Below are 21,584 nucleotides of genomic sequence, written 5' to 3'. Positions count from 1 at the left end.
CGTTTGCGTAAAACTATGGTCGGATGGTTAATCTATATGCTATGTCAAGTCTTATAAGACCAATTATGCCTAAACATGTTACTAAATCAGATTATATGTCAAAAAGTTGATCAAATATGCAAAAAATACGGATTTATGCTTCAGAAGAGCATTTTGGTCCTTTCCTATGGGCATATAAGCTAACTAACAAATGACTAACCAATCCTACGTGATCATAAGGTATAACCTCAGAGGTTATTCCCTATGCAAGCAAGCTTGGTTGGATCCTAATGATCTACCAAACGAGTCAGGTTCGAAAGTCTAAGCGGTTGTTTAGACCGCTTAACTTACGACCCTAAACAAGCACTAAACTAATAGTGACGAGTTAAACATGTCAAAACATGTTTAACCTATTTAGAAAACTGATTTGGTATCAAAACAAAGTGTTTTGATACCTAAAAGTAGTTCCGTGGCAAAATGCGTGCTAAAACGCATTTTGACCGAAACTTTGACTCGTCACTACGCCTAGTTAACGTGGTAATCAGTAGGTATAATCATGGTTGTAAAACAAGGTCTCCAAGGCCGAGTACTCCCCGAGTAGTCGCTACAAGGTAGGTTGCCGAGGTGACTTTCTTCAACTCCGACTAACTACTTGGAATCGATCAAATGCGGTCAACATCGGCCAAATTCGGATCTAGTAGGTCAACTCGGGCCGAGTTTGACTTAAAATAAAATAAAACGTAATTTCTATGCCTATCATATTAAAGAATAAATATCAATTTCATGTATTTTGTTATAAATATTAGTAAATTTATGTTATTTGACATATATTTAATTTCCGAAAACTAATTTCTTTATAATTTGGCATGTCCGAGTACTCCCCGTGTACTCTTAACTCCCCGGTCGACCGACTAGGGAGCGCCTAGCGACTTTTGCAACCATGGGTATAATCACTAAGGATTATAACCATCGTGATTACAATCACGTTGCAAAGTTCAACCGAACTTTGCGTTGACCATTTAATGGTCAAAATCGAAAGTCAAACACTGTTTGACTTTTTAAGCTAGAAAGCTATAAAAGAATGAAGGAAGCTTACAAAAGGTCCTTGCTTGAACTTGATCTTATGAACTCTCAGGTATGAAGTTATAAAAACCCCAACTTAGAGAATTTTAGATCAAGTGTGAGCAAAATGAATGGAAATGGCTTGCTATTTATAGTAGTGCATGAAGAATAAGATCAAGACAAGTGTTTATGTAACCTCCAAGCAAGAAATCCTAGCCATACAAGTGTTTGATGCAGGTTAGAAGCCTTGGAGAGGTGTTAACTTGGTTAACACACCAAGAAATTTACATAAACAGCCCTTGAAGTTCAAACAGTTTGCTAAAAATCAATTTCTGGTCGCTGGCATGCTCACACGGCCCGCGTAAGGTATGGGGGGACACTTACGCGGCCCGCCTGGCCTCCCCAGATCAGCAAAAGTTTCAAGTTTGACAGTTTAGGTCCCTGCACTTGATTTAAGCTTATTTCAGCCCCTTTTGACCCCCGTTAAGCCATTTTCAAGGCTCTACAAGGCCAATAAAGTTTAAAGGACTCAAAATGTGCCTGGAAAACTTTCGGATGTCGGTTCGTTTGGTCGTACGGTCGCGTTATTCGTTAAATTACGACAAAACTCAAACGGATGCGAAAACAAACCAAATTAAGCGACGAATGGTATTTTTGCATGCCGATCACTAAAATAAAAATATTTTAGTGTGTACAAAAATTTTGGATGTCCAAATGTGGTCAGAACGTAAGATATGCGCGAAAATGCAAACTTACGCCGTTTTTGACACTTTTAGTCCCTGTAAGATCATGTAAGCGTATTTTCGCACACTGAACCACTCAAAGCTTATTTCTAAGCTATGTTTAGCTTATGATCAAGTTCCGGACTGTACGTTGCCTTACGAAACGGCAGACTTTTGCAAGTTGACGCAAATTGTCCCTGAGAGCTAAATAAACTTGTTTTTGCCATACCAAAACCCTTCAAAACTTATCTTTAAGTTATGTGAAGGTTATTTAAGGTATTTTAAGCCTATTTCACTATTCTAGAGTGTTTGTCGCATTAAAGTGATTAAGTTTACGCACCAGTGCGCGTATAACCTTCCAGAAAGCGATATAAAGCTCGAAATTGAACAAGAATTGATATGTGCAAATGATACACATATTTATACAAATCCCATGTATGAAACACAATATTCTATTGGATTTGCATTTGTTTGATGGTCGTAGTGACACAGGTGTCACATCTTCGGCGGGAATGATCCCTTGACCAGCCATTGTTGGTGCATCCGTCTGTTAACTTCGTCTTGTATCGAGTCTTGTATAGAACTAGTTAGATCAGGGCAAGAAAATCAAGAAAGTGAGAATTAGAAGAGATTCCGCTTGAAATGACAACAAGTTAGTTTCAAGCGAAATTTGATTGTTACTAATTCCGCTAGAGTATTAGTTGTTGATTTCGCTTGGATCGTTAATGTAATGATTCCGCTTGAAATGAACATGCACATGTTCAAGCGGAATCAGGGGCCTATATATAGTCCATCTCAAGCAAAATCACATATCATTCTTTCTGGTTTTGCAACGAAGTGCTGCCGAAGTGTCGTCATGCTGTAAAAGTAATTTTTTCAATATAATCGACAGTTTAAAGTGATTTATGTGCTGAATTGACCTCAGTTTGTCTGTTTCCACCGTTCAAACTGAGTAAAACTCTTCTAATCGACTCGTTCGGGTCTGAAAACGATCCTACAAGTGGTATCAGAGCTCAGAAGGAAGAGTTCATACCAATTCAGCTGTATTTTCTGATTTCTACACCTTCTTTTTCAATTTGAAATTGTTTTTACGGTCAAAATGTTCTGATTTTTACACATTGTATTCGGAATAGTGTTTTAACTAATCCTGGTGAAAATTGGACTCTAATTCGATCTAAAATCAAGTAAAAATTGTTATTCCGCTTCAAAATCAGCGAAGATTGATGACGTTAGCAGCATTTCATCTTGATTTCGCTTGAAAATCGAGATTCCGCTTGAAAGTTCTGCTGGTTTCGCTTGAAATTCCATATTCCGCTTGAAAATACTGGTGATTCCGCTTGAACCAGTATTTCACTTGAAAGTATTGATTGATTCCGCTTGAATCAGAGGTTTCGCTTGAAAAGGGGTTTCGCTTGAAATTTGCTATTTCGCTTGAGTTCACAGTTTTTGAAACCATTGAAATCCGAATCATGGACGAGGAATTTTCCAATGCCTTTGCTACCCCGATCAGTGTGACTCAGCAGACAATGTTGGAAAACGAAACGGGGACTATGCAAAAACCACCTAAGCTCATGAACATCGAGGAGTATAAGGGTTGGGAAGGACGTTTTGAGAACTGGGTACAAGCAAACTATTTAGATGCTTGAGAATGCGTTGAGACAGAGTACGTTAGACCGAAAAATGACGATGAAGAGGAGGTTGCTATCAAGGATATGAGTGCGGATGATAAAAAGAAATACAAAAATGAGAAAATGATGCTACGTCTGCTTCAACAAGCTGTGAAAGAGGATATCTTGGTCTTACTGCAACACACTGGGAGTGCATATTCGATTTGGAAAGCATTACGATCTAAGTTTGTTGGAAGTCAAGAAATGATCAAAAATAAGAAATCGCTTTTGAAAAAAGAGTTTGATCTATTTTGAGGTTTGAAGAATGAAAGTACAAAGCAGATAATCGAAAGATACTGCAATTTGTTGGTAAGCATGAAGAGAGTGAGCATCAACAAAGACAATGAGGAGTTGATTGAAAAATTCGCTAATGCATTGCCACATGAAACTTGGGGCACATATTTGATGATGTTAAGGAACAAGAAAGGTTTTAGCAATCTTACACTTAGCAAATCCATTGAAAAGATTGAGGCTCAGGAAATGGAACAGATAAAAATTTCAAGAATGAAAGTGTTTGATGGTGAACAAGATATAAGTTTGTACTACAAAGCAGGGTTGAATGATAAAACAACCAACATGTCACCAAAAGTTGAAACTGCATTTAATGCAAATAACTCATCTGGAAGTTCATCCAAAGGATCAAACAGCAACACAAATTTCTCATCATTTCCATCATTTGATCCAAATGTTTCAACAACAAGAAATGGCAAGAAGCTTCAATGCAACATTGTATTGAATCTTGAAAATGATCAGGAATATTCTGAAGAATTAGCAAAAAGCCATATGTCTTTATTGGGAACTGTTTTAGAATCTTATGGTAGTTTTGTTGCAGGTCGGATCGGGAATCCAATGCTTACTAAGGAGGATTATGATCAGATCGATGTTGAAGAGATGGAGCTGATAGATATAAAATGGTGCTTGGCAAGTGTGTTGAGGAGAGCTGAGAAATTCAAGCAGATCACATGAAGAGATGATCTTCGTGAGGCTAATGTTTCTACTTTAGGTTTTGATAAATCTAAAGTCACTTGTTTTCGTTGCAGGAAAAAAGGACACTTCAATAGGGAGTGCACTAATCGCGAAGCAAGTGGAGCTCAAAATCCGCTCAACAACAATGATTATTACCGGAAGGCCATCTACCATCAAGTTGCTCAACAACCAACTCAACATCAGGCACAAACAGCACATGGAAGCAATGTGATTGAAGATTCTTCAAAAAGAGCATGTGTGGTGAATCAAGAAGAGAAGAAGTCATCAAGAGGGTTCAACTGGGATAATTATTGTCACACCCCGACCACGTAGAACATACAAAACGTGGCGGAAACGTCGGGGAGTGTTGTAACAGAATCAATTGTTTCAAATCCATGGCAAATGAAGTTTCGTTTTATAAATCAAACATGAAAGTTTACATTGTCTGAACAAGAATCAAAGTGTACATAACATAAATTAACTAGTTCTTGTCTCGTTTTAAGTCACTAAGGCACAGGTCCGCCTAAGTATGTCTTGATAAGTCCTATGCATCATCTCCTGAAAACACATGTGAAAATAGGTACGTCAGCATAAAAATGCCTGTGAGATACATTGGTTTTGTGAAAACGGATTTCATGACTTGAGTTTGAGAAAATGTTTAGTCATGAACCTCGTATTTTGCTTTGTCTTGTAAATCATTTGAAAAACGGTAAGATCAAATGATATGTATAAATAAGAGAACAATGCATGGTTAACTGAATAACCATGTAAAAAGAGTTTGTATAAGATTTGTTGTTTGTAAATCAATGTCTTGTGAAAAGCGTGTTATTTGTATAAAATGTTCTATGTCTCAAATTGAAATGATTCAAATAACGCTACGATATGTAATACCATACAAACACTTATATATAGGAAGTACCAGCGGCGTATCCACCATGCTTGCATCATATTACACATGCCTCGTTACTTAAATCACTTACTCAAACCAAACCATCAAGATGAAATGTTTAACAACGGTAGAAATGTTTATGTATAGTCAAATGGTTACAACGGTTCAACATGTAGTATAATGTGTCCATATGCTGGATGAGCATATGCAACAGAAATGCAATGTGAAACAATGTACTACGTATGCACACAATGGGCGTACGTAGCATGAAATGTATTGTAGAGTACAACGGTTCAAAATGTAGTGTAATGTGTTCATATGCTGGATGAGCATATGCAACAGTAATGCAATGTGAAACAATGTACTACGTATGCACACAATGGGCGTACGTAGCATGAAATGTATTGTAGAGTACAACGGTTCAAAATGTAGTGTAATGTGTTCATATGTTGGATGAGCATATGTAACAGTAATGCAGTGTGAAACAATGTACTACGTATGCACACAATGGGCGTACGTAGCATGAAATGTAAAACAATGTACTAAGTACGCACACAATGGGCATACATAGCATGAACACAATGAAATCATGTACTATATATGTACTATCGAACATAGTAGTATATGATGTGAAAACCGGAAAGCATAAAAGTAGCAAGTAGGCACATGTGTTTCACCCCAAAACAGTTTGGAAAACAGTAAAAGAGGGGTTCAATGTACTCACATTGACTCCTCGAAAACATGTAAAAGACGGGGTTCAATGTACTCACCTGAGATTGCTTTGGAGTTCTTGTATAATAACCAGATAATGCTAAAGATCACGGGATATCAAACGGCACCTAATAGGTAGCTATGTTAATATACCGGACCAAATCGGAAGGATCGGATAGTACGCGGGTTCGTAAACCAAACGAGTATGGAGACTCGTGTAATATGGTTTAACAAAGCCTACATACTAAAATGAAACTTAACCTAAGTGCTTACGGTCCATCACGACCCGTTTAGGTAGCTTATGCTACCCTAACGCGTCGTTCGCGTAGAACGCGTCTGGAACGCCTAACATCGTGACTACAAGGTATAACCTCGGAAGGTTATAGCTATGGTCACCTAATGTGTTTGGTCGGATCATAATGATCGACCAAATGGGTCGGGTTCGAAAGTATAAGCGATGGTTTAGATCGCTTACCTTACGACCCTATATAAGCACTATACTAAAAGTGACGAGCTAAGCATGTTAGAACATGCTTAACTAAGTTTAGAAAACAGGTTTGGCATCAAAACAAACGGCTTTGATGCTCACGAGTAGTTTGGTTACAAAATACGCGAGAATGCGCATTTTGGCCGAAACTACGACTCGTCACTGAGCCTAGATAACGTGGTGATCAGTAGGTATAGTCACTACGGACTATAACCATCGTGATCACGCTCACGTTATGAAGTTCCATGAACTTCGCATCGACCATAAGCTGGTCAATGCAGAAAGTCAACAAAACGTTGACTTTCGGACTCGAAAAGCGAATAAAAGAGCGAAAGAAGACTTACGGAGGGTCCCCGAATGCTAATCTAGACCAAAATGGCTCAGGTATGAAACAATGGTTCCAACTTAGAGCCTTTAGATCAGATTGTGTGGGCTTTGGAACAAAGGGGGGTATTTATAGGAAAAGTGGAACCGTTAGGATCGTTTATCGAATATCGTGCCACGGTCGGGTGCGTACACTTGTCAAAAATGTAGTGGTTACTGAAAATGGCCTTTGGCCTTTGATTGGGTGAAAGGGCATTGCCCCTTGATCGAACGAAAGGCCAACTGCATTGATTAGAAACATTGAATCTGGTCTGACAGTCTCACGCGGCCCGCCTCAACATTTAGGCAAAACTCACGCGGGCCGCCTGAAGCTTCTGATCTGCACATACTTTCAAAAATGGCAGTTTTGGTCCCTGTTGCGTATTTAAGCCATTTCCGACACTTCTAAGGCCCGTAAAGCCAACTTTAAGGCCCTAAAATGATGCCTAAACATTGTGGACATGAAACATGCTCAAAAATGTTCCGGATGTTGGCTCGTTTGGCCGTACGATCGCGATGTTCGGTTAATTACGACGGAATGCGCATAAGCGCGGAAAACGATCCAAATGACACAACGAATGGATTTTTTCTCATGCCAAACACTAAGGCATAATATTAGGATGCTTACATAAATTTTTGGATGTCCGGATGTATTCAGAACGTAAGTTATGCGTGAAAGTGCAAACTTGTGCACTTTTTGACACTTTTAGTCTCTGAATGATCCAAAAGTTTGTTTTAGCATACCAAACACCTCAAAGCCTATCTCTAAGCTATGTAAAGGATATTTAGGGTATGTTTAACTTATGGACGTGTTCCGGAATGTTCGTTACAGTTCAAATTGGCATACTTCCGCAGTTTGTCAAGTTTAGTCCCTGTAAGCGAATTAACTTGTTTTTGCTATACCAAAGCCTTCAAAACTTATTTCTAAGTTATGTAAAGGTTATTAAGGTATGTTGAGTATATGTTGATGTTCCGGAGTATTTGTCGCATTAAACTGAGTATGTTTACGCACTAGTTTGCGTATAATGCTCTAGAAAGCAATGTAGAGTTTGAAATTGAACAATAATTGATATGTGCAAAACATACACATATTTATACAAGATCACAAGTATGAAATACAATATTTCATCGGCTTTGTATTTGTTTGATAGTCGCGGTGACACAGGTGTCACAGTCTCCCCTACTTTAGGAAATTTCGTCCCGAAATTTATTCGTAGGAGTCTATTTGTGACTCTGCCAAATAACCATCAGCGATATGCAAAGTAATGTCCTGTTATTTCCTTAACGGTCATTCTTCAGAAACGAAATGAACAGACGGGGTCATTTCCAATGGTTGCTTCATCAGAAGTGGAAATGAAGGATTATACAACGGATATTCATTTCCCCAACGGATAAATCTTTAGAAACGAAAATGAACTAACGAAGTCATTTTCAACGGTTGCTTCATCAGAGTTGGAAATGAAGGTTTACACAACGGATATTCATTTCCTCAACGGGTAAATCTTCAGAAACGAAAATGAACTAACGGAGTCATTTTCAAAGGTTGCTTCATCAGAGTTGGAAATGAAGGTTTACACAACGGATATTCATTTCCTCAACAGGTAAATCTTCAGAAACGAAAATGAACTAACGGAGTCATTTTCAACGGTTGCTTCCTCAGAGTTGGAAATGAATGATTTCACAACGGATATTCATTTCCTCAACGGATAAATCTTCAGAAACGAAAATGAACTAACGGAGTCATTTTCAACGGTTGCTTCCTCAGAGTTGGAAATGAATAGAGTTAACTCTAGACACATGACAGAACTTGTTGTGGTTTCTGTGCACTAAATTCCATAATTATGTATGCATCCATAATTACGTAATCCCTTGCACAGTCCGCACAGTTTGTTTTGTAATGTTTTGGGGAAGGATATCAAACTTGTGACGAGGGTGAATAGACTTCCATCGGTTCCCTTTAGTTAGATCTACAGGGGATCTTCTTAGTTAGGCCACCAAGGAGTCCTTTCAGCTATATCATCACATGATTTTCCTAGCCAGATTTTTGGATCAATCTGTTTAGCTAGACCACTAAAGGGGTCTAATTATGAAGTAGTACTTTATAATTCGAGGGACTTAACATAGAAGTCCATTGAGGATTTTAAGTAATACCTTTGGGTATCCTACTATGAATCTCTTGTACAAGGATATGTAAGATTCTACGAGGATTTGGATAGCATAATTTGGATCACACCACAACACATAAGGGAACACATAAACACGAAGTCATATAATTGTTTAACTTGATTATAATTTGTTATTAACTTGTTATTGATTGAATACGGATATGGAAACCAACCGACGGGTCTCAATGTTCACTGGAATCTATCTGAGAAGATAGAAGATCTCCCAAAATTCGATTTTTGATTACAAGGAATTATCAAATTCGAATTAAGGTATACAAGAATTAAGGACTTACGGGAAATCCTTAGGTACCCTATTAAGGATTTATAGTGGTACTTTGGGTATTCGTCATGTGTTGTAACTTGCGCTTTGTACTTCGTTTCCTTAGAATAAACGGGTTCTTAGGAATTTTGTGGAAGACGCAAGAGGTCATAGAATGGGAAAATTTTGGGGGTAGTTTGTTCTTCAAGGGATACGGTTTCTTGATTGTCGGTATTGTAAGGGATATGTCGTTTATACATGCAACCACATAAATACATTGCAATGTAAATAAAAGATTTATTTATAAACAACGATAACAACTGTTTCTTGGACCTTGACAACAAAAGAAAATAATACATAAGACGTGATTATTTCTAAACGATGTTGTCTTCTAGTCAGTCTGATACTTATCCCTGTGCTGGATTTGCATTAGCAAGCCTTGGGCAATTTCTTCGGAAATGACCCATCTCGCCACAGTTGAAACAAGAGCCTGGTAGAAAACGACCTTGAGCAGGATTGTTGCCAGCTTGGTTTGGCGTAGCTGCAGCTGGGCAGACTCTTGCCGTGTGGCCTATAAGCCCACAAGTTTGGCATTTGCGGCACTGTACATTGGCGTGATGATGGAGGCTACATTGGTTGCACAAAGGTGCAGTTCCATTGTATGGTTTTCTAGCAGGGGGTTGAGCTGGTTGGTTGGGGACGGCTTGACCATTGTGAGCGACCACGGCGAAGTTCTGAGAAGCCTTTCGCTTCTTTGACTTCTTAGGAGATTCAGTCTGTTCATCCATGGTCTTTGATTCCTCGATTGGCTTCTTGTCACCCTTTCGAAAAAGTTTATGCTTTCTGATCTGCGATTCAGTCAAGGTTGCAGATAGCTCAATGGCCTGACGGAGTGTGGTAGGGTTGCTACCAGTGACAATGTCTTGTACCGAGTCAGGCAGGCCGTCGATGTACCTTTCGATAGCCTTGTCGAGTGGGGCGACCATAGTCGGGCAAAGTAGACTCAACTCCTCAAACCTATCAGTATATGCCCTGTGTTCGCCACTATCTTGTTTCAAATCATCAAACTCCTTCTCCAACGCTCGTTGTTCATGACGAGGACAAAACTCTCTCATCATAAGAGCTCTCAGTTCAGCCCATGTTTGTGCTAGAGCAACATCTGCACCACGATCTCTCATTACCCCGTTCCACCATGTAAGAGCCCTCTTCTGAAACACACTCGAAGAAAACTCGACCTTGCGATTTTCCGGACACTGCACGTGGCGAAAGGTATTCTCGATGCTCTCGAACCATTGGAGAAGCCCAGTTGCTCCCTCAGAACCACTAAACTTGGGTGGTTTAGCCGAGTTAAAGTTCTTGAAATTGCATGTACCATTGTTGTTGTTCTTGGCTTGGTTCCATTGAGCAAAGAGATTTGGGAATTGAGCAGCCATCTGCTGCGCAATAATTTCTGCCAGCTCGGCAGTTGCTATCTGGTGTTCGCGTCGAGGAGGCATTCTAAAAGAGGAAAACATGAAAGGAAACAAATAAAATGGTATTGGGTAAGAATAGGATGTTACAATCACTGACCATAATCACGGTTGATGGTCACTTGTTTGAATCATGAAGCAAACAAACAACACCAAGGCTGAATCAAAGCAAATAGATCCTCATAGTGTATCGCGAAGACATGCTCGCCTATAAGTGGACACTCACCCCAAGAGTTCCCAGGTAAGAGTGACTGGTCCGATTATGTGGATTTGTACGAACACTCTAACCTTAGACAGAAAACCCAAGGTACAGGCATTCACCCTTCCAGTTCGCACGTGTTCACACTATTTAGGACCCAAAACTTTGACGGGAGTTTTGAAAATTCAAAGGGGTTCAAAACCTTATAACAGAGGGTTCAAAACCTAGTAATCAATCATCTTAGAACAGATGATTGGTTTTCAAAGCGGTTTTGAAATTTATGTTCTTGTTGTGGTCGTCGCCTAAGGATAGGTGACGGCATTGTTTTATGACTAAACGCAAGTGAACTCGCGTTAGGGTCCTAGGAAGGTTATAGACTAGGTCAAAGCATTACTAATAACCTAATTCCCTATAACCATTGGCTCTGATACCATCTTTTCTGTCACACCCCGACCACGTAGAACATACAAAACGTGGTGGAAACGTCGGGGAGTGTTGTAACAGAATCAATTGTTTCAAATCCATGGCAAATGAAGTTTCGTTTTATAACTCAAACATGAAAGTTTACATTGTCTGAACGAGAATCAAAGTGTACATAACATAAATTAACTAGTTCTTGTCTCGTTTTAAGTCACTAAGGCACAGGTCCACCTAAGTATGTCTTGATAAGTCCTATGCATCATCTCCTGAAAACACATGTGAAAATAGGTACGTCAGCATAAAAATGCCTGTGAGATACATTGGTTTTGTGAAAACGGATTTCATGACTTGAGTTTGAGAAAATGTTTAGTCATGAACCTCGTATTTTGCTTTGTCTTGTAAATCATTTGAAAAACGGTAAGATCAAATGATATGTATAAATAAGAGAACAATGCATGGTTAACTGAATAACCATGTAAAAAGAGTTTGTATAAGATTTGTTGTTTGTAAATCAATGTCTTGTGAAAAGCGTGTTATTTGTATAAAATGTTCTATGTCTCAAATTGAATGATTCAAATAACGCTACGATATGTAATACCATACAAACACTTATATATAGGAAGTACCAGCGGCGTATCCACCATGCTTGTATCATATTACACATGCCTCGTTACTTAAATCACTTACTCAAACCAAACCATCAAGATGAAATGTTTAACAACGGTAGAAATGTTTATGTATAGTCAAATGGTTACAACGGTTCAAAATGTAGTATAATGTGTTCGTATGCTGGATGAGCATATGCAACAGAAATGCAATGTGAAACAATGTACTACGTATGCACACAATGGGCGTACGTAGCATGAAATGTATTGTAGAGTACAACGGTTCAAAATGTAGTGTAATGTGTTCATATGCTGGATGAGCATACGCAACAGTAATGCAATGTGAAACAATGTACTACGTATGCACACAATGGGCGTACGTAGCATGAAATGTATTGTAGAGTACAACGGTTCAAAATGTAGTGTAATGTGTTCATATGTTGGATGAGCATATGTAACAGTAATGCAGTGTGAAACAATGTACTACGTATGCACACAATGGGCGTACGTAGCATGAAATGTAAAACAATGTACTAAGTACGCACACAATGGGCATACATAGCATGAACACAATGAAATCATGTACTATATATGTACTATCGAACATAGTAGTATATGATGTGAAAACCGGAAAGCATAAAAGTAGCAAGTAGGCACATGTGTTTCACCCCAAAACAGTTTGGAAAACAGTAAAAGAGGGGTTCAATGTACTCACCTGAGATTGCTTTGGAGTTCTTGTATAATAACCAGATAATGCTAAAGATCACGGGATATCAAACGGCACCTAATAGGTAGCTATGTTAATATACCGGACCAAATCGGAAGGATCGGATAGTACGCGGGTTCGTAAACAAAACGAGTATGGAGACTCGTGTAATATGGTTTAACAAAGCCTACATACTAAAATGAAACTTAACCTAAGTGCTTACGGTCCATCACGACCCGTTTAGGTAGCTTATGCTACCCTAACGCGTCGTTCGCGTAGAACGCGTCTGGAACGCCTAACATCGTGACTACAAGGTATAACCTCGGAAGGTTATAGCTATGGTCACCTAATGTGTTTGGTCGGATCATAATGATCGACCAAATGGGTCGGGTTTGAAAGTATAAGCGATGGTTTAGATCGCTTACCTTACGACCCTATATAAGCACTATACTAAAAGAGACGAGCTAAGCATGTTAGAACATGCTTAACTAAGTTTAGAAAACAGGTTTGGCATCAAAACAAACGACTTTGATGCTCACGAGTAGTTTGGTTACAAAATACGCGAGAATGCGCATTTTGGCCGAAACTACGACTCGTCACTGAGCCTAGATAACGTGGTGATCAGTAGGTATAGTCACTACGGACTATAACCATCGTGATCACGCTCACGTTATGAAGTTCCATGAACTTCACATCGACCATAAGCTGGTCAATGCAGAAAGTCAACAAAACGTTGACTTTCGGACTCGAAAAGCGAATAAAAGAGCGAAAGAAGACTTACGGAGGGTCCCCGAATGCTAATCTAGACCAAAATGGCTCAGGTATGAAACAATGGTTCCAACTTAGAGCCTTTAGATCAGATTGTGTGGGTTTTGGAACAAAGGGGGGGGTATTTATAGGAAAAGTGGAACCGTTAGGATCGTTTATCCAATATCGTGCCACGATCGGGTGCGTACACTTGTCAAAAATGTAGTGGTTACTGAAAATGGCCTTTGGCCTTTGATTGGGTGAAAGGGCATTGCCCCTTGATCGAACGAAAGGCCAACTGCATTGATTAGAAACATTGAATCTGGTCTGACAGTCTCACGCGGCCCGCCTCAACATTTAGGCAAAACTCACGCGGGCCGCCTGAAGCTTCTGATCTGCACATACTTTCAAAAATGGCAGTTTTGGTCCCTGTTGCGTATTTAAGCCATTTCCGACACTTCTAAGGCCCGTAAAGCCAACTTTAAGGCCCTAAAATGATGCCTAAACATTGTGGACATGAAACATGCTCAAAAATGTTCCGGATGTTGGCTCGTTTGGCCGTACGATCGCGATGTTCGGTTAATTACGACGGAATGCGCATAAGCGCGGAAAACGATCCAAATGACACAACGAATGGATTTTTTCTCATGCCAAACACTAAGGCATAATATTAGGATGCTTACATAAATTTTTGGATGTCCGGATGTATTCAGAACGTAAGTTATGCGTGAAAGTGCAAACTTGTGCACTTTTTGACACTTTTAGTCTCTGAATGATCCAAAAGTTTGTTTTAGCATACCAAACACCTCAAAGCCTATCTCTAAGCTATGTAAAGGATATTTAGGGTATGTTTAACTTATGGACGTGTTCCGGAATGTTCGTTACAGTTCAAATTGGCATACTTTCGCAGTTTGTTAAGTTTAGTCCCTGTAAGCGAATTAACTTGTTTTTGCTATACCAAAGCCTTCAAAACTTATTTCTAAGTTATGTAAAGGTTATTTAAGGTATGTTGAGTATATGTTGATGTTCCGGAGTATTTGTCTCATTAAACTGAGTACGTTTTCGCACCAGTTTGCGTATAATGCTCTAGAAAGCAATGTAGAGTTTGAAATTGAACAATAATTGATATGTGCAAAACATACACATATTTATACAAGATCCCAAGTATGAAATACAAGATTTCATCGGCTTGGTATTTGTTTGATGGTCGCGGTGACACAGGTGTCACAATTATATTCCATCTGATGCTAAAGCATGTGTGATTGATCAAAATGATGAAAAATTACCTGAAGGGTTTAGCTGGGAGAATTTCAATTGGGATGATTATGATCCTAACAAAGCTCCAGTTCATACAGCTTTTGTTGCTCAAATTGAAGAAGATAGTGATGATGATACTGAGTATTATGCTAAAAGAATGAGAGATCACTTGAAAATGATGGCTGAAAGCGACAGTGAAGATGAGAAAGCTAAGTAGAAAAAGAAAAAGGTAAAAACACCTGTCAGCAGTGATGATGAGGATGTTCCAGTAGTCAGAAGAAAAGTAAAGGAAGTTCCAGCTTTCAAAATTGATGAAGAAGCTGTTGCAAAGAAAAATCCAGTGATTTGTGAAAATTGTGAAGCTATGAAGAAACAAAACAGTTCGCTGATTCACAACATGAACAGATTAAAGGAGTCTTATGATGTGCTGAACAAAGCCATGAACATGTACAACGACACAAGTGAAGAGCAGGCAACAACAATGAAAACACTTCAAGGAGCGTTTATGATTAAATAGAAAGTTGTGAACAACTACATTAAGAAGTGTGATGTTTTAGAACAAAAACTAGAGGCTCAAAGAATTGAAACTGAGAGAGTAAATCGTTTGTTGAAAAGTTACTCATGTACTTCTTATGTCATTGACAGGATTTATCCTACTGTTGAAGGCTTGAAGGCATTTGAGGATGATGAAGTAACTGAAGAACAGAAGGTTTCTGAAGAAAAGACTCCTGAGAAGAAGACTGAAAAGAAGAGTGACACAAAGAAAAAGACTGACAAAAAGAATTCTGGTAAGAAACAAGGTGTTAGTTACAACAAGTTCCACCCCCTCTGGAAAATGGATATTTGCCCAGAAATCCAAATTCTGAAAGAGTTCAAAAAGCTACAAACTTACAATGGGAGTCGGAGTCCTCAGTTAATTTGCCAGAAAGTATTGATGTCATGTTTACATCGTCTGACACTGATCAACAATCTCAATTGATGAAGAAAGTGGTGGATCATGTGTTAGATAATGATGAAACTGAGGAGTCAAAGTCGGAGTCAATGTCGGAGTCAATGTCGGAGTCAAAGTCTGAGTCAAGCACTCCGGGTCAAAATGAAAAACAGGACAAAAGAGTTTATGATAAAGAATTCCTGTTATCAAAATCTAATTTGAATGATGAAACATTTAAAGTAGCTTATACTTTGAATGATTCTGACAAATTATATTCTGATGAGGAATTTCCAATAAGAGGTGTCAAAACTGAAATGATAAAAAAGGTTTTCAAACTAACAGAAATCAATATTTATGAAATAAAAGATTTAAATCTTACTAATAAACCTAAAAAATACACCTCAAGAGTTCAACAAAGATTAAACAAGAAAAAGGGTTACATTTCTGGTTCTGGTTTTCAAAAGAAACCAAATCATAATGGTAATTTCAAAAAGAAAGGGTTAGGTTTTAATCCAACAGAAAAGCAGTCAAACAGAGATTTCCTTGCAAAGAAGCAAGATGAGATGAAGACTGTGGATCAGAAAAAGAGAACTCGAACCTGTTTCAAGTGTGGAAAAAGTGGTCATAATGCCATAAACTGTTCACAGGCAATTCAAACCAAACAGGGAGTTTCTAAACTGAAAAAGAAAGTGATTGAGTTTGAACCACCAATTGATAGAACAAAATTATTCAAAAATTCAAAATTTAAAATGGTGAATGTTCAAACAGGTTTTATAAGAAAAGAGTTAAATCTGACAACCAGAAATGGGTTGTTAAGAAGTCTGTTGATAGTTCTAGCGATGATTCTGATAGATCAAAATCAGAGGAGCTATCTTCTGGCGATGAATCTGATTCCATAAAATCAGAGGAGCCACAGGTTGAAGAAAATGGTGAAGAATCAGTTCCGACTGTGGATGATGATAATTTTCCACCACTTCGGGCTGAAAATTTTAAGAAGAAAATTGGTAAAGTTGAAATTTCAAACCAATTTTATTCAGACAAAAAGGTTTTTGATGTTGAAAAGGCTTTTAACCCCAAAGTAAAACACATATTTGGAAAAATGATTGAACAAAAAGTCAAAGGGGTTAAAGAGTTCTATGAGAAGAAGATGGGAGGTAAGAAACCGAGCGTTGGTAACTCGGTAACACCCAAGGCTGGCCAGGCTTGGGTGGATATATTATTTTAATAGAAAAACCTGACTTGCCGGAGTTCCCAGGTTGGTAAGAGTTGAACATGAATCGGCATCATTCTTTGTATTTGATTGTTTTACGTACAAGTGGTACAGAGGTTGGTTCTTAAAAAGTGATTAATCAAGGTCATTAAGTTGAACCTGATGTAATCTTTATACAAGTGGTTGAAAACAAGATGATGATTTGATCCCCGTACTTACAAGTGGTAAAATCAACAAAACTTATTTTCCGGAAAAACCATTTTGATTAAAACAAACTTAAGTGTTTTTGAAATCTTAATGGGAAAATAGTTTGTTGAAGGGAGAGTTCTGATTGTTTATGCCAAGTGGATGGCGAATTGAGGCTTGAAACAACAGTTGTCATATTTCTGTATAGTTTGTTTTCAAATTTCTTTAAATGTGTTTGCATTTTAGGGGGAGTAAAAATATTTCAGAAAATCCAAAAACATTAGAAAATTTGAAAAAGCCAAAAACATGATAAAAGAAAACGAGTTCTGTTGAGAAAAGAGGAAATGATAGTACATCAGTGAACTATCACAACACGCTAAAGAAATGTAAAGTCAAAAATGTGATAAACAAGCTCACTAATGATATGCCAGTAGGTTTTTGTACATTTAGTAGATTGTGACGAGATATAAACATAAAATTTCAAACTTGCTTATATTGTGGGTAACATTTCTTGGATATATGGGTAACCCCCGAAATCTTGTTTGAAAGGTCCCTCTTTCTGAGATACTAGGTCTTTATACTCAGTGATATCTGGGGTATTATCACGGGACTTCTGCTGAATGGAAATTCTGACCTAGTCCCCGTATAATACTTTCTGCATTGCTTGAAATATAGCGTCACCCTCAGCAAAAATGATGAAACAATAAAATTGATAATCATTGCAGTTTAAGAAAAGATCCTCCAAAGGGGACACACCTAAAGTCGAGCCATCATCTCTCTGCTGAACGGAAGTTCTGACCTGAGCTCTCACGGTTTCGCATCTAACCCCTTTACAGATATCATTTGTGGTATACTCACCTGTAAGACTGAATATTGGGATCTGGATACGGGAGTATATTCAAGTAGTGGGACCCGCGAATAAGTTTAAGTTCTTAAGACACTAATTCGTATCTCGGAACAGTTGAACTTTGTGTGAAAATTTAAAGTGGATAAGTATACTGACAATCTAGGTGAATTGCTTAGAACTTAAAATAAAATGAAGCTTAACGGTGTTGGTGATTTGTCTCAGAAACTGATATGATCCTCTTACACAAACTCACAAAAAGATTGTCTGTAAATATTTCTTTATTGCATTTCATATTATTAAAAATCCCAAAAATATTTTATGTGTATTTTAGCATAAATTTTTAAAAATCAAAAAAGATTTTCGACAACTGGTGTTGAAGAGCTGATTTTCAAAATCTCAAGTGCTAAACATGACAAACAGGTTTGGGAAGATTGTGTTTATAAAGTTTTAAGAAAATCTATCCTCCAAGTGGTCATCAGATGTTTTGAAAAAGATATTCCTGCAAGTGATTCATCAGAGAGCCTAAATGTTAAATCATTCTAAGATTTACTCTACAAGTGGTAAGCAGAGAGGAAATTTAGTAAAAAGAAAACTTATGTTTTGGGTAGAGATTTGTGCAGGATAAGAGCTAGGTGATCTTGAGATAAAAGATTGAGAGCTGGGTGAATCGATCCTGAGAAGCTTGTGATTGAAGAGAGCCAGGATTTCGATTCAGAGCAAAGTATAAGCCAGGTAACGATCTTGAACCTGTGAAAGCCAGACTACGATCCTAGCAGATTGAAAGGGGGAGTCTGAATGACAAAGAGCAAGGTTCTGATCCTGTGATTGCTGGTGCTGATGGTCTTAAAGATTCAACATTCAAGGAGGAGTTTGTTGATGATAGAAAGAGAAGAGAGTAAGATTGAAGGATACTTACAGCGTCAGATACTTCAAAGAGAAGCCCAAAGACAACTAAAGATTGAAGATGTGAAGACTCGACACTAAAGACTCTGTCAACATCCGAGGGGGAGTTTGTTGGTGCATCCGTCTGTCAACTTCGTCTTGTATCGAGTCTTGTATAGAACTAGTTAGATCAGGGCACGGAAATTAAGAAAGTGAGAATTAGCAGTGATTCCGCTTGAAATGATAACAAGTCAGTTTCAAGCGAAATCTGATTGTTACTAATTCCGCTTGAGTATTAGTTGTTGATTTCGCTTGGATCGTTAATGTAATGATTCCGCTTGAAATGAACATGCACATGTTCAAGCGGAATCAAGGGCCTATATATAGTCCATCTCAAGCGAAATCACATATCATTCTTTCCGGTTTTGCAACGAAGTGCTGCCGAAGTGTCGTCATGCTGTAAAAGTAATTTTTTCAATATAATCGACAGTTTAAAGTGATTTGTGTGCTGAATTGACCTCAGTTTGTCTGTTTCCGCCGTTCAAACTGAGTAAAACTCTTCTGATCGACTTGTTCGGGTCTAAAAACGATCCTACAGCCATGATCAAGAAATCCACAAAAAACTCAGAAAAAACTCAAAAAAAAGAAGATGAAAGTGAATTGTGAAAATCGGTGGGCGCCAATGAAGAAACACGGAACTAATTTTAGAGTTAATTAGTTTGGTTTATGTTCCTTTCATAGTGGTTAATCTTCTTAAACTTTCCTGAGCTCCTTAATGATCCGATTATCTTGCAAAACAGAACACCGTTAACTCGTTAAGAGGGGAATATGGGGGTTTCCCTCTTAACCAGACTTCGGCGTGAGAATATGTATCTGCTTTGAGGAAATAAGTGTGTGGTAAGAGTGAGAGTGAAGAGAACCGAATGTTTAACCTGTGATCTGAAGTCTCTATTTATAGCCGGAGAGGTGTAAGAGGATGTGGGCTGATGGGCCTTAGGCCGGAAGGCGACAACATAGAGGATATGCTCCTTGTCTCACTGGTGTCGACCGTTAGTGGTTTCTAGAAGTTCTCCGGTGCTGGCGCACCTTGATTGGAGCCACGTGTCCCTGTTGTCGGCCTAGTTGTCCTTCTGCCATCAACAGGTAAGTGGAGATCGTGGGGTAGGTGTCGCCGCCCCCTGATTGGTGCCACCTAGGAGTCCTTGTGTAATTGTTGTCTCCTGCACGTAAGACGATCGTGGAGCACGATAGAGCAGAGCCTGGTGGACGCTGATTGGCTCTTTGGCCTGCCACTTGTACCTTGTGTACTTTCCTGCGCGACCCTTGATCAGCACGTTATTAGCGCGCGCAGGGTTACAGATGTTGAAGGCTTTTACTCAGAATGCTAAGTGCTGAAATCATTGTTCTCTCTCGTTTGGACCTCGCGCGGGGTGAGACTTTGGTCAAGTAGCCCGTGCGAGTCTAAGTTTGATCACCTTGCTGAATAAGGAGTATGGTCCAACGCACGATCTGAGGAAAGGTTTGCGCAGCTTTTTGGGACTATATCCTTCAGCTATTTTCGACCTTTTTATAGCTTGTTGATACCCAGTTTTCTTCAAGTGGAAGCTTAACACCAACTTTTTCTGTATCTTTCATACGCTAATTCCTTTTATTCCGTTTTACTTTATTTTAAGATCATAACACAATTTTATTTATAAACTCGTATTAAAAAAACGGATATATTTATTTATAATTAAAAGTTGAAAAGAAAACAAATGACGTCCAAAATACTAGACATGCAAACTTCATTTTGTATGATCATGTATAAACTGAAAACAAACACCTTAACATATTTCACTAATTATGACATATAGGATAATATCCATTTAAGTACTAATCAAACCGGTAGAACCTACGGCTTTTGTCGACCCAAAAGTGACAGCCATAGCCACCCACCCTCCAATCAAAATTCTAAGTGTTGACTTCACCAAAGGAGCCCTCCCCAATATTGCACTCAAACTACCAAACCCTATAAGAGTCAGGCTCACCACGGCCACCACCACGGCCAACCTCACACGATAATTACGTATAAACGCCGCTGCTAGCAATGGCACCATCGCCCCTAGCGCAAACGCAGTTGCTGATGCCACAGCTGCTTTTGTAGGGCTAGGTAAGTCACTTTTCTTTTCTTCAATTTGGTCAGCGTTACTCAAGCCATTTTTCATCTCTCTTTTAATTTGTGACATTTCAATGTCATATTGCGAGTAAACGGATACAAATTCACCGATGGCCATGCTACACGCTCCACCAAGTAGTGTAGCTATCCCAGACAAGATCATGGTCTTAACGTCTTCACTAACCGCACCTACGCCCATCATTATGCTTGCGGTGGACAAGAGGCCATCGTTAGCGCCTAAAAGAGCAGCTCGCAGCCATTGTGCTCTCTTGGCGTAATCAAATGTCACTTCAGTTGCTTCTTGGGTTCGTTGGCTCTCAACATCTAGGTTGTTGTGTTTAATGATTGGATGTTCGGAGTTTTCAATGGTGTTGGTGGTTGTCATTGGACAAAAGGTTGGTGATGATGAGATGAAGTTATGGTATGAATTGTGAAAGCTATTGCTCAGGGAATTATACAATTAGAATTGTGGAGAACACACGCCTTGTCTTCCCTTTTTATACACAAATTTCACTCGTTAATCAAAGATACGCGATAAAGTTGTACCCTTTAAAGTGTCATATTCTCTTAAAGTTAAGTTCACAAGAAAAAAATAGACTACTCTTATTGAAATATTAAAGTAACTACCGGGATTCCCTAGCTCTACATTCCGAGTATTAATGTGGTTTGTTACATTTGAAAGAGAACCCAAAGAATAAAG

General features: G+C 38.7%; 1 protein-coding gene across 1 annotated transcript; it reads right to left on the bottom strand.

Annotated features, from left to right (window-relative positions):
- Nucleotides 1-20,438: 20,438 nt before the first annotated feature.
- LOC110927734 (vacuolar iron transporter homolog 4) lies at nucleotides 20,439-21,357 on the bottom strand. Its single transcript, XM_022171179.2, has one exon. The coding sequence runs from the start codon at nucleotides 21,267-21,269 to the stop codon at nucleotides 20,595-20,597; it is 675 nt and encodes a 224-aa protein (XP_022026871.1). The 5' UTR covers nucleotides 21,270-21,357; the 3' UTR covers nucleotides 20,439-20,594.
- Nucleotides 21,358-21,584: the final 227 nt, after the last annotated feature.

This window comes from Helianthus annuus, chromosome 3 (assembly GCF_002127325.2).
Source record: "Helianthus annuus cultivar XRQ/B chromosome 3, HanXRQr2.0-SUNRISE, whole genome shotgun sequence".
Classification (NCBI taxonomy): Eukaryota; Viridiplantae; Streptophyta; class Magnoliopsida; order Asterales; family Asteraceae; genus Helianthus; species Helianthus annuus.
Note: the sequence above shows the minus strand (reverse complement) of the source record. Positions and strands in the feature narration are given on the sequence as shown.